Below are 14144 nucleotides of genomic sequence, written 5' to 3'. Positions count from 1 at the left end.
TTCTGCGTGATCATCAATAACATGCGGGCCCCATCATTCCTTTTCTCTTTCATGCCCACTTCCTGTAACAGTGGGGAAAGGCAGGAGGGTGGTTTTTTGGTTGGTTTTTTTGTTTGCTTGTTTGTTTTGTGTTTTGTGTGTGTGTGTGTGTGTGTGTGTGTGTGTGTGTGTGTGGTTTTTTTTGGAAGATGTGAGAGCACTGTGTGTGCACTTTAGGAGAAACTATGGGACATGGAATACTTTATTTGTTTCTAATGTGCCTTTTCAGAAGGCGAGTAAAAAGTTAAATACGCAACCGTGTAAGACATCGAGCAAACCAGAAGAATGAAGCCTTTCTTGGCTCAACCAATCTAAAGTTGTGTTGTTGGGGACTGAGGGAAAGGAGAAAGGGCGTTTCCCTGTGAGTGCCTAGTTGAAGAAGGTTGGACTTGAGACCCCTTTTACTTCAGCCCTTCTCTACCGTGTGACTTGGGAGGCACAATGCTAGTGAAGATGACTGAGCCCCTTTGCTTATCACTGGGCACATGGACTGCTGTCATGCCTGTATTTGAACTAGCTATGTTATGGACCCAAGCTGAGACACAGTGTCATTTCATGCTCTTCTGGTCCATAACAGAAGCTGTTTCCAGGTAGGGAAGTAATAAATCACCTCCTGACACAAATCCCAAACTTTTCCATGTGCTAGTGTTTGAACCCAGGTGCACTGGTACCTTCTGGTGCACATCTAAAGCGCTGACTTTTGCCTTCTTTTCCCCTTCAGTAGTGTCAGCCTAGGTCCTCACTTCAGCTCTGCACCTGTTTACAGCAATGAATCACACCTTAGGAAGACTCCCTCTGGTGAATATTTTAAGGTCCCTGAATTTCTTTTTCCAGAGAACCCAAATTGAAGACTTGAGACGAAGAACCCTCCGGAAAATTTGGCTCCAAGAAGACAATTTCCATCCTAAGAGATTCCATCAATCTGCTCAAAAATGAAGCACATTGGGTTAAGCACAGTGAGTTACCAGTGTCAATGGTCTGCCAGCAGCCTCCTGATTCCCCTAAGGTGTGCAAGTGTTTCAGGGTGCACACCCAGCCTGGACAGTCAAATGGCCACACTCTTTTCACTACAAAATACAAACTCGCGGACACAAAGTCTTCTAAAAGAAAGACTTTTCCCTCTTCAAAGAGGCTCAGAGCCAGATGCTCCTGGCTTCTGCTGTGGTATACAGTCTCAGCAGTAAAAACCTTCCTCTTCCCATGGCTGAGCCCCACCCTAGTAGCTGGTGCTGGTCGGGGTAGAATTGCATAGGCCTAAAGGAGGGGCAGGAGCCTGGCAGCGCGCAGCTTGCGGGGCGGAGGCCCAAGCGCGCGCCTTTTTGTGGTGCTCCAGGCACTAGCGGGATTGGCTCAGCTGGTCCAGCCTTCGGAGTGGGCGGAGCCATCCGTGCGCCCCGCCCCAATCAGCGCCCTGTCTCTGAGCCATATCTGATGGAGCGCACCTTGTGGGGCCCGGCTCGCCCTGTGTACCACTTCTTTGGGGAGAGCTACTGAGGAGCCGCTGTTCTTTCAGGTTCTGTACTCCGGAAAGACCCCCTACTCCCTGCTCTCTTCAGGTCTCTCCTTAGGGTCGCGATTCTGCCGATTGGCTAGCGATCCCGCCCCCTTTGCCCCGCACTGACTCGCTCCCATCCCAACCCTGTCCCCTTTTCCTTTCCAGCTGTCCGCTGCAGTACGCAGCCATGGGCATCCGAGGCATGCTACGAGCTGCAGCGCTTCTGCTGCTCATCAGGACTTGGCTGGCAGAGAGCAATGGCCCCAGTCCCACCCCAAAATTCCACTTCGAGCTCTCCTCCAGTATGCCCGAAGTCATCCTGGATCTCTTCAACTGGTAAGCAGCCCAGCCTAGCTGAGCATGGAAAGGACAGGGGCAAACAGAGGTCTTGGCCTCTTGGACAGAGCGGGCTTGGGGCAGAGGACTCAGACCTGCACTTGCTTAGGGGATAAAGGGGCAATGGGGAGAGCCATGCAACGATATTCCTAGCTTCAACCCACCTGTTCCAGCGGCTGCGCCTTATTGTGTCTACTGTTAGCCCAAGCCTTGAGGTCAGAAGCACCCTCCCCCTAAATCATCCTCAGAGACTGAGGTCCCAGGCAGTTTTTCCCAGTCCTGTTTTCTGACCCCCACGAGACAGGGAAATTTACACTTGCAATTTGCAAAACAGACAGGAAAAACACCTGTTTGAGTAAAGATTGCAATCGGCTGGGCGGGGGCGGAGGTGGGGGGGCGAGGCCTCTTCCTTCTGGCTTAAGTGGAGTAAGCTTTTGTGCTTACTTCTGTGGAAACAGTTGAAGATTTTAGTGTTTCACTGTGTTTGATTTAAAGTTTGTTTAGTTCTGCAAGTACCTGAAGAGGGGATAAACCGTCATCCTTGAGATGCAGAGCACACTAAAAAAAAAAAAAAAAAGTGCCTTTGCGCTGGCTAGAGATCTAGAACACTGGTGCATCTGGTGCATGGGAATTCTGTGGACAGAAACAGGCGGGAATGTATTTCTTGAATTTGGGATTAATTCATGCGCACGCTTTGAAATGTTACAAAGTAAATTTTATGATTGAGGGAAATGAGGAATCATTTTAGGTGGCAAACTACAAATAAACATGTATTCAGAAGGGGGGAGGGGCTAAGCTGGGCAAGGTTCCAGCAGGCAGCCCTGCAGAGCTCTCAACCCAACATACCAGACTGCGTCAGTGAACACACACAGGGAGTGGAGGCAGTCACTGAGAGATGGAAAGGCAGAGAGAGAGAGAGACACACACACAGAGAGACAGAGATTGCAGGAGCAATGCGTCAAAGATCTGAAGAGTCACAGTGATAGTGATGCCTGGGGCCTGTCGTCATTTAAAAGCCCTGTGGGGAATGAAAGTCTAGATTAACTCGATGAGCATCGCCGAGAGCCCTGACAAGGCCTGCTCTATGCAGCTGAGCTGGCTTCACTTACATGTGCTAAACTAAGACACTTCCAGGCTGAAAGCACATGCTTACTGAGTAAGGTGCCTATTCCCAGGATGGATCTTTGTGAAGACAGCTCTAAACCCCACGAATCTGAAATGGTTTGGTTCAGTGAGAGTTATAAATCTCTGCTACATGGGCAAGACACTCTCCCTCCCCCACCTCTCTCTTTCTGCATCATGTATCATATACCAACTCTGAACCACAAGGTTGGCATGAATGTGATGGGGAGAAACTCCCAGAGCAGCTAGAGGAAATGTGTCTTTGAGCTAGAAAACATGAGATCAGCTCAGGGGACACTTGTCCGTGGGAGCTGACTTCCTGGGGCAAAGAGGTACCCCTGGAAAAAAGATTGTCAGTAGTCAGCATCCAGATGTCCCTCAAGGTGCAGGTTCTCAGAGAACTAAAACAATGCCCACCCTCCATCCTCTCCTCCTGTGGCCTTTACTCCCCCTCCCAAATATTTCTGCCTGGTAACAGGGATCCAGTCCTTAGGACCCACCATCTGGATTAAAGCTGTGAAGGAGGAGGGGAGGGCCAAAGAGTCTGCGTCACTGCTGTGCTTCTGGCTGACTCACTGTGAGCTGGGAGAGCAAGAAGGAAGGGAGAGAACGCAGACACATATGACTGGACCTGTTCGCATAAGTACAGAAGCATTGATGGCCCTGGCAAACCAGCCACTGGCAGGTGGGCCACGAGTCAATCAGCATTTACTCATGGCTTCTCTGTTTCAGCAAAAATTGTGCAAATGAAGCTGTGGTTCAAAAGATTTTGGACAGGGTACTGTCGACATATGATGTCCGCCTGAGACCAAATTTTGGAGGTAAGCCAAACCCCGACAGCAGAGGCCAGCTTCACCCTGTAAACTAACCAGGTTCTACACTCTGCCCCACTCCGACCCTACTTCCTCCAGTCTGCCAATCCCTGCAAGGGATCAGCCCCAGACTCCCAACGTTGGCCCTTCTGCTCTCTTCCTGAAATGTACCTCACATCTACGTGCCTGCCTTTGTATGCGAGAGACCTTCTCCCCCTTACTCCCTTCCAAAAGTGCTGCCACCCTTGAGCAATTCTGGGAGTTCAGAATTGAGGCCATGGTTTTCTCTGCCTCTGTTGCCTACGCCACCTAGGCCTTCGGATCCCACCAAATTCAGTCCATCTAGCATACTGTATTATTACATGTGTCCTTAGAATTCAGCCTGATGGCCACTAACAAATAACGTCCTGACAGCACAGAGACAAGAGGCCAATGGGTACTTCCTAGATTTCTGCTTCTCTTGGACCACACACAGGCCCCAGAAAGTAAGGGTATCTATCATTCAGTGACCAAGGAAACACCTTAGAACCACAAACCTAGACAGACAAAAGAAAAAGTGCTCTAAATCCAGCTTAGTTACATTTCAGCTCAACTCTAGCACATGGCTGCTTCCTGTAAGGTGAGACACAGCCGAGGAGTTGTCACTATTAATGACTCCCGTCTGCACTCATATGCAACCGTCTTCTGAAAACATTGCGCCACCTTAAAAAACAAGATTTCCCTTGATGCTAAATGTAAGAGGTGAGGCCATTAGCTGCTGCTTCCCTTTCCTCTGCTACATGAGGGCAGAAGGCACAGGGCAAGGTCGCCAAGGTGAGTATGCATGGGAAACAGAGCTGAAAAGGGCAGAAGGCACATGATGTCAATACCTTTATGCTGCTGAGGACACAGTAACAGCACCTTTTCCCTGATCCTTGAGGGGAGGGAGTATATAGAAATTTAGATGGTAAAACACACCTAATACCCATTACATGGCACTACTCTTGGAATCACTTGTGCCAAGCCCCAGAGGATGGCAGGGAAATCTGCATTTAATGAACTCACCTTCCCCACTCTTTCAGGCTCAGTCTGCCCTCCCTGTGGCACCCAGGAACAAAAGAAGGGAACAGAGACAAGAGTATACCCCTGACTATTGGCCAGCACAGTGGGTCCATAGTAGGCCTGAGGCCCCTTGCCACCAACTTTCATGTTACGCCAAGTATTATGATCATTTCAGGCTGGCGCATCTGATAAAGTATGGACCCCTACATTGATATTTGACAAACAGATGGAGGTAGTAGAGGGAGAGGACAAAGAGAACTTGGGACCATCCACCATTTAGACAGAAAGGAACACTACAGGCTCTAAGGCTAGAACTGTCACATGGAAGAAATATGATGGGAGATACATTGATGAGACAGCCAGGTTAGAGCACTCCTGGCTTAGGGGACACAGGGCTCCCTGTATAGCCTCCAAACAAACAGAGTCCCCTCTGTATTTAAGATGGGGTACAGTTTTAGAGCTTAATCTTCACATGTAAGAATGCCTGTGACTCACTCTCTCACACACACAGGAACATGACCAGTAAAGGAAGGCATGGAGCATTTTGTAAGGTAGAAAAATAAAGATGTCTCTTTCCTCCGGTTGTGTCCCTGTGCCATAGGATGGCTTGACAAAGAATATGGCCTGTATTTTAGTATGCACTTCCCCTTCAGCTAAGAGTTCTTGGGAAGGCTTCTGCCCTGGCCGGTTAGCTCCACAGCATTCCACATGAGAAAAGGCATCACTAGGATGGTCCAAGAAGCCTGATCTCAGAGGAAGGACTGGCACTCATGTCTTGGAGGAAAGGCTGGCATGTAGGCCTCTCTATGGCTTGTTGCCTACTGCTAAAAGTGTCACTACATAGCATTTTCCTAGGGCTTTTCACAATAGCCCTGAGTGCTGCAGTCTCAGCTGCCATCCACACACTTACTCCCCACAGCACTTTGCTCTTTGAAGCACTGGGTTTGAAATAACACATTTCCTCTGTTTAGCTCAGCTTCTAGGCAATCAACCTGCAGTGAACCCAACATGGATTGCAAGCATCACATTTACATGTATTTCCCTAGTAGTAGTGTGATGTAATACACTTTGCTGTAAGCTGATGTCTTTCTCCATAGTACCTTACAGCTTACTATTTTCCCAACCATGATATTTGAATCTTGCCAATGGATACTGCAAATATCCAGGCTTAGGGGGAAAACATCAGGAGGCAGAGCACTGACAAAGAACTACACAACCAGTCACACTTTCACGTAAAATCAAATCATCACACAGTATCACTCATATGAACACACATGAATTCCCTGACATAGACACACATAAGCATGATCATATACTCAAATTCACACATTTACGCACACATAAAAATATGAACACACACACATTAACACTCACATAAAATACCCATACATCAACTATTAACAAAATAGTTGATCATGCACAGACATACAGAAATAATCACAGAAATTCATTTACGTGCATGAATACACAATTAGTTCACACAATCAGACATTTCCATGAATATGCCTTAATCATTCATATCCACATACAAACATACAAATCTATTCTTGCATAAGAGCAAATACATCAATCTGTTCATACTTCTATACATAAATATTCTGACACATTGACAAGCCATCAGCACTCATATATATGTTCACATGTACATATAAACATGAGTGTGCACATGTGTATACTTAAAATCCACTCACATGTTAATACACAGTAACATTAATACACATGTACACAGTCATATAGATAAGTATGCCTATACGTTTTGTCATGTTATACATTATCACACTCATAGAAACACACAGATCCACTCACAGTTATGTTTGATTATACAAACATACTCACAATTCAGCCCCACATGTGGACGGACACTGACACAGGCATCACAGATGCGCATTGTTCTTATTGATGCACTCACACAAGCTCACATACCAAAACACACTAACACACTGGCTTATTATCCACATTAACATCCTTCCACATTTACAGCATCACACATGAAATCAGACCCATATTCACTCACACAAATATAGTCACACTGCCATACAAACACCTTCAGCCATGCCTACAAACGCATTCGTACACACAGGCAACCTCACAAACGCCCACATCTGAGCATACAGGATAACACAGTCATTACTCAGACCATGCATTCGCTTCCATACACCCCATCTACTTCCACATAACATACTGAAGCAAACATGCTTGCACATTTCCTTCACATAGCACTCATAGTCACACATTTGCTGCCTCGCGATAAATGTCCTTATATTGCACCTGCACTCTCTCCAATGTTGTCTCCCCCCCCAGCACACTGGCTCATGCACACATGCCCACATACTCACTCATCCATGGACATGATCACACACATATGCACACGGCCACCTGAATATGAACACGTTTCCAAAGGCACTGGCCAACATGGACAGGCTCACATTCCCTCACCCGGAACCATGACTCTCAGCTCTTGTTTGTGGGCTTGTTGAGTTTCAGTTCAGGGTTAGTTTCAGTGGCACAAAACATTTGCCACCGAGCACTTCATTTCATATTTACCATTTGTGTTGCCCTTACATCTTCCTTTCACCATACGAGCAAGGCCTTGCTCTAAGCACTTGACTTGCATTAACTTCCAGAACATTATCCCCATGTGACCCCTGAGGAAGTGCAGGCCTAGAGAGATCGGGTGACTTACTCAACATCACACAACAGCAAACCTCAAAACTAGGATCCTAAGTACATACTCTTAATCTTTTTTTATAATTTACTTAATTATTACATCTCAGTTGTTATCCCATCACTTGTATCCTCCTGTTCCTCCCTCCCTCCCGCTTTCACCCTATTCCCCTCCTCTAGGTCTATGACTGAGAGGGACCTCCTCCCCCACTATGTGGTCAGAGACTATCACGTCTCATCTTGGTAGCCTGTTTATCCTTTCTCTGAGTGCTACTAGGCCTCCTCACCAAGGAGAGGTGGGTCAAATATGCATACTCTTAATCTTTATTTAATGTTCATGTGATTGTATCTTCCTGTATTGTAGGTGCCCCTGTGCCTGTGTCAGTATCCATCTATGTCTCCAGTATTGAACAGATCTCAGAAATCAATATGGTAAGTCTGTAGGTTACAGTCATGATGCTGTTGACAAGGAACAAGAAGTATAGTCATAAGCCACCTCTAATTGTTCTGCTCTGTGACAGAACTCACATGAAAGGGAGCAAGGGTAGGTTTGGAAGTGGCAGCCCTCTTAAATATTAAAAAAAAATCAATTGAAGGCCCACATCACAGCATATCCCAAAAATTCAGTTACATGTATATTATCAACTCAAAAGAAATCTATAAAGCTTTAAAAAGGTTTAATTGTGCACTATCTTTGTGCTGCAGGATAGGTAAAGACTTATTTCATAAGACACACATTGCCCAAAACAGGAGTCAGATGCTGCTGATGTTGGTGAGGTGGAGGCACCACTAACCCTTACCTCTTCTCAGTTTTTACACAGTTGGAAATGGCCACTTTCACTTCGCTGTCGTTATTTCTTTCTGTTTTAGGCATGTATGGTACTTTTTACATGGTTATTTACTTTGTGTGCTCATATCTGTAAATATTCTCCAGGAATATGGGAGAGCAAATTATAGTTACACACAACACCTTGAATGAGTGTCACAAATACAGTACTGAGTGTGGAGGGGGGGAGGAGAACGGGTTACAGATATACAGTTTGGTTCTGATTGGACAAGATTCCAAAAAGAGGTCCAAGTATTGCATTTTCTACAAAGGCACATGGAAACAGTGGAACTCTAACCTGAAGCATGGGAAATAGTATCTGGTTGTGGGAACTGTGCTCCGCAAACAAAGTACACATTGGAACTTGAAAGTTGCTGGTCACATTATGTTTCTTAACCTGGGTATTAGTTATAGAAGCTTAATTTTTGCCATTCTTTCTTAAGCACATTTCTGTTTTATGCACCCATTTGTATGATATGTTTCATATAGTACTATATATGTTTGTGTGCACATATAATCTGTGTATACAGAAGACAGACAGCACAGCTGGACACTCTGACAATTGTTATTTACCTATCTCTCCCCAGGACTATACAATCACAATGTTTTTGCATCAGACCTGGAAGGACACACGCTTAGCTTACAATGAGACCAACCTGAACCTGACGCTGGACTATCGGATGCATGAGAAGCTCTGGATCCCTGACTGCTACTTTGTGAATAGCAAAGATGCATTTGTGCATGATGTAACTGTGGAGAATCGTGTGTTTCAGCTTCATCCAGATGGGACAGTGAGATATGGCATCCGGTGAGTCACTACAGGAGTCTTCGGCTGTCCTGGCAATCTTCGTTCTTCCTACTGTGTATCCTACAAATACAACACATTAGAAGGGATTTACAGAAGAGATCCCTGCTTTCCAGATCTGCCTTGCACACATGAACACTTTCAGATTTTGCCAGAGACATCCTAGACCGCCCTGTCCCCACACCTTGGCTTCTGCTACTACTGCTATCTACAGTGGCCCCTTCTCTTTTTCCATGAGTTGAAAATTTTTACACTTTTACACACTTTCCATTTTCTGATGCAAGTTTCCCCTCTTCAAGAAATCCTCAAAGTTCCCATGGCTGAATATTCAACTGAGAAAAGCTTGAGGTACCAGTTTAGATGCTGTAGCCAACTTCTACCTTTCCGAATGTATCCAATCATGGGAGATTGTAGTAAGGAATCTGAGCACACTGGGAACAGTGCTACTTCATTTGGTAGTCAATGAGGAAAGGAATAGACAATGCTGATTACCATTTGTGATGGAAAATACTGTTTCTGTTAAACTTTTATGTAATAATCATAAAGATTTTATTTTAAAAGAAATTCTGATTCCCTGGATCAAAAGATCTCCTCCTCCATGTTCATTTATGTGTGTTGAATTCTTTGTCTCCCATGAAGTGATGCATGGAGATTGATGAATGCTGAAGCCCATGCAGTGAAGAAGGCTCTCTGAGGCAGTAGAGTTTTTTCATTACGCTGTTTTCAAACAGAAGTCACCTCCCCAGCTCCTCCAAGGACATCTGCTCAGATACAGCTATCTCCTGGGTACACAGCACAGCAACTTAATGCCTCTTCTGGCTGTATCTATTGTTGGCACTGTCTGGGCCCTCAGTGGGTAGGCATTTTGTGCCCAATGATGTCTTTGTAGCTCTCAAAGCCACATGGGCCCTCACAAGTGACATGCATGTAGATGTGCTGTGAGGCTGGCTTGGGCCATTACCCACGTCTATACGTGCACCCCACATATCTGCATTCCTCCGTGGCCAGGCAGCCTCAGCACATTACACACAGCACACGGCGCTCTCTCAACAGCCTTGCTGACACTTTAACAAGCACAAGCATTTCTGTCTTTGTATTGTTTCCCCAAGGTCCCTTCCCTTTCTGGTGTTCTTTGTTTTTTTCTGGCATGACTTATATCTGTTCTTTGTTTCAGCTCTGCCAAATCTTGTGGATTCGCTGTCAAATTCCAATTTTCTGTCTTTCTGTCCCCCTCCCTAATTCCATACACATAGGTCAATCTTCCACCTAACTCTTGCTTTCCTCACCCTGCAGAATGCTTAGGAATAAGCTTGAATTGTTTTCCCTTCTTTTTCATTTTCCTTGGCAGACTTACCACAACAGCAGCCTGTTCCCTGGATCTGCAAAAATTTCCTATGGACAAACAAGCGTGTGAGCTGGAGGTGGAGAGCTGTACGTATTTCTCCTGTGGATCCTTCTTCCCTAAGTGTGACTGCGGCAGTCCGCACAAATAGAGCTGACACTGGGAGGAACAGCAAAGCTCCTATGCTATGCACTCCCATCTCTTTCCCCACACGTGTCCACAAGCAGTAGATAAATGATAGATGGATGATGGCTTAGTAATCAACTGACTAATAGCTGTGCGGACCCCGCACCTAGGAGTAGGTGACCTTTATGGTGTAGGTCATACAGTTGAGAAACTATGCATACTCATGGATTAAAAAGTCCATAGCCTCTTTGTGCTATACACTCCTTCCTGTAAAAATTCCAAAGTGGAAGTCCTCTCTTTGCAAGTGTTTAGACTCCCTGACTCTCATGCTCAGAAAGCTACAAAGTAGCCTCCAAATTCCAAGTGCCACCCATGGTTTGGTTTTCGCAGCCTTCTGTGGAGTGAAATCTGCCAAGATTCACTCTTTGTCTCATCTTCCAGATGGCTACACCATCGAAGACATTGTGTTATCCTGGGAAGATGATAATGCCATCCACATCACTGATGAGCTGCACATCCCTCAGTTTACCTACCTGGGGAGGACAATTACCAGCAAGGAGGTTTATTTCTACACAGGTGAGCCAGATGCCCTCTTTCTCTCCTGTTTTCTTGTCCCCTTTACACCTACAACTCTTAGGGGCCATCTTCCTTTGATCCTCCTTTCCCATTCCTTTGATTTTAAACACATCTCCTCCTCCCCGCCCCCTTGATAAAGCCCCTACAGATTGAGAATGTATGCGGAAGACTTGGTCAAGTTGACAACGCTCTACAGCTGGAAATGATTCCTGCAGCTCATAGGGCTGGCCTCTCACCCTCTGGCTGTTTGCAGTCTGAGAACATCTCTCGTGGAATGAGTGAGACAGGAAGGGCTTAGAGCTGACACCAATGTGTGTTCTTCCAGGATCCTACATGCGCCTGATAGTGAGGTTCCAGGTTCAGAGGGCAGTCCGCACGTACATTGTGCAGGTCTACTGGCCAGCAGTTCTCACCACCATTCTCTCCTGGATAGCATTTTGGATGAACTATGATTCCTCCGCAGCCAGGGTGACCATTGGTAAGTTCTCTTTATCTCCAGCGCAGGAAGAAACTTGGGTCATTTGGCTTAGAAAGCAAGTAGATGGCAGAAATGTGGAGACTTTGAGCTTCCGGTCTAAGTTTGGGGAAGGCATGAAATGTTTTGAGCTCCTTGGCTTCTTTTTGCCTTCTGTGGGGCAGAATGTTCTAGCTTTTCCTTTAGGATCACGACTGTACCTATATGTGTATGGTATATTAGGATTCAGAAAACTGCAGATGCTAAAGGAACTGGAGATGTAAATTACTTAAACCAAGGCTCGGAATTTGAGCTTGATCCAGACCAATCAACCTGGTAAAGCATAGGAAGGCGGCCATGGGCAGAGCCTTCCCACTGGAGGTGGCCTCTACTCACTTCCTCTGGGGGATAGACAAAATGGCTTGCTAAAACTGCAGATGTCAAGGGAGATTAAACTTACACTTGCACTGTGTTGTTCTTAGGCCTAACTTCAATCCTTGTCCTGAGCACCATCGACTCACATATGCGGGATCAACTCCCCCATATTTCCTATATCAAAGCCATTGATATCTACATCCTGGTGTGCCTGTTCTTTGTGTTCCTGTCCCTGCTGGAGTATGTCTACATCAACTACCTTTTCTTCAGCCAAGGGCCTCGGTGTAATCGCAAGAGATGCAGAAAACCCAGGAGAGTGGTTGCCCGATACCGCTACCAAGAAGTGGTGGTGGGAAATGTGCAGGTTTGACATTTTGACTGATAGCCAGCCAGCCTTCTTTCAGCGCCCTGTCAACCTACGCTGAGCACCTGACCTGACCCTTTCCCATTTCATTGCTGCTTTAATCCTCATACTTTACTTGTACATGACAGGCATGCCTGCGCTCATCTATAGATAATCATTATTTGATATCACAGGGTAAGAAAGGTCAGAACTTGATTTCTCTAGATCTTTGATCCAAATTTGCTCCATTTGGGGGGGGGCTTTCAGAGTAAGTGATAAAGCTAGAAGGGAAGGGAAGGGAATAGATACAATTTATTGTAACAGATACCAGAGAAGTTGGCCTTCGTACTTGCCTTCCCTTGACACTTCAGACATCTGAGACTTTGCTTTGGGGTATACATGAATGCCCAGAAATACCACTCCTTTGCAGAAAGCACAAGCCTCATGCTGCCTGGGAAACCTACAGATAGCACATGGTACTCCTGAAGTCACAACTGCTCCACAAGGAGACAGTTGCTTGGCTGCAGCTATGACATTCTCTGCATGCTAAAACAACCCCCTAGCTTTGTTTCTCAACCCCTCTAAGCTCCCAGGGAGGAGATGGCTCTGTCTATCAAAGATATCAGTAGCTCTTCCCCCATTCATACCCACTAGGTGATATGAAACTAATCGGCTTATCCATTATCTCTTACAAGGATGGCCTGATTATTGTGGAAGACAGAGTGGAAGACAGAGCTGGCCCCCTTCCTAACATCCCCATGCAGGGTCATCTAGCAAGCCAAGAAAGTCTCAGATCCGTGGTGTTCACCTCAGAGCAGGCCCAGCTGGCTGCCTCGGAAAGTCTCAGCCCACTCTCTTCCATCTCGAGCCAAGGCCAGTTGGCCACTGGAGAAAGCCTGAGTGATCTGCCTTCCAGCTCTCAGCAAACTCTGTATGACTGTACCATTCCCTTCCATGGCTTCCTCACTGATGACAGTATTATCCCCATCAAAATCAACAGCCGCTCTGAGGCCCATGGTGATGAAGACTCCGAAGAGACCCTAAGCTCTGATGAGAGCCATGGCCATGGAAGCAGTGGAAGGCTTATGCTGCACAGTGGACAGAGGTGTGTGCAAGAAGCAAGTTGGGACCTTGATAAGATTGAGAGCATACAGGATGACATCAGTATCCAGAGCAGCTGGCTTGGCCTTGATGAACAACGCAAGGGGGATGCTGAGAGTATCTGGAGCCTTATTGATGAGGAGATCATGGCCTGTGACCAAGAGAAGGACAGTAGCTCAGAGTCTGAGGAGAGTTGCCCCCCAAGTCCTGGGTGCTCTTTCAATGAAGGGTTCTCTTTCCAGCTCTTTAACCCTAACCGGGCCCCTAAGGTTGACAGGTGGTCCCGTTTTCTCTTCCCTCTTTCCTTCGGATTGTTTAATGTGGTTTACTGGTTGTACCACGTCTATTAGTTTCCCATACCCCACAGCAGCAGAGATAATATGTGTTTCCTTCGGAGTACTTTTGGTTTTGTTTTTCCCTCTTCCCTCTGATCATTTGCTTTGGCAGTTGTTTGGCGCATTCAAATCCATTGGGCACTTCTCTTTATTATGAAGTAAGAAGGAGCCGGAGAAAACGTGTAGCTAGAGGTGAAAGACTGAGGAAGGCTTGGAGATAGATTGCACAGTGATTTCCTCCTGCTAGAAAATTCTCACCTTTCAAACACTTTGAACAGTCTATGGACCTAGACATGCCCTTGGAGGTAGTTAGAGGACAGAAAAGACCAGGGTGCAAAATGAGCATAATCTG

General features: G+C 46.2%; 1 protein-coding gene across 1 annotated transcript; it reads left to right on the top strand.

The window, feature by feature from the left end:
- The first annotated feature begins 1438 nt into the window (after window positions 1–1438).
- Window positions 1439–14144, top strand: Gabrq (gamma-aminobutyric acid type A receptor subunit theta). Its single transcript, XM_051142646.1, has 10 exons — window positions 1439–1552; window positions 1700–1870; window positions 3725–3813; window positions 7874–7941; window positions 8923–9143; window positions 10489–10571; window positions 11050–11184; window positions 11510–11662; window positions 12121–12377; window positions 13052–14144. Exons 2-10 carry the CDS (start codon window positions 1722–1724, stop codon window positions 13805–13807), a joined length of 1911 nt encoding a protein of 636 aa, XP_050998603.1. The 5' UTR covers window positions 1439–1552; window positions 1700–1721; the 3' UTR covers window positions 13808–14144.

Source organism: Acomys russatus, unplaced genomic scaffold, assembly GCF_903995435.1.
Source record: "Acomys russatus unplaced genomic scaffold, mAcoRus1.1, whole genome shotgun sequence".
NCBI classification, from domain to species: domain Eukaryota; kingdom Metazoa; phylum Chordata; class Mammalia; order Rodentia; family Muridae; genus Acomys; species Acomys russatus.
The sequence above is the reverse complement of the archived record's forward strand: the minus strand, read 5'-3'. Positions and strand labels throughout refer to the sequence as shown.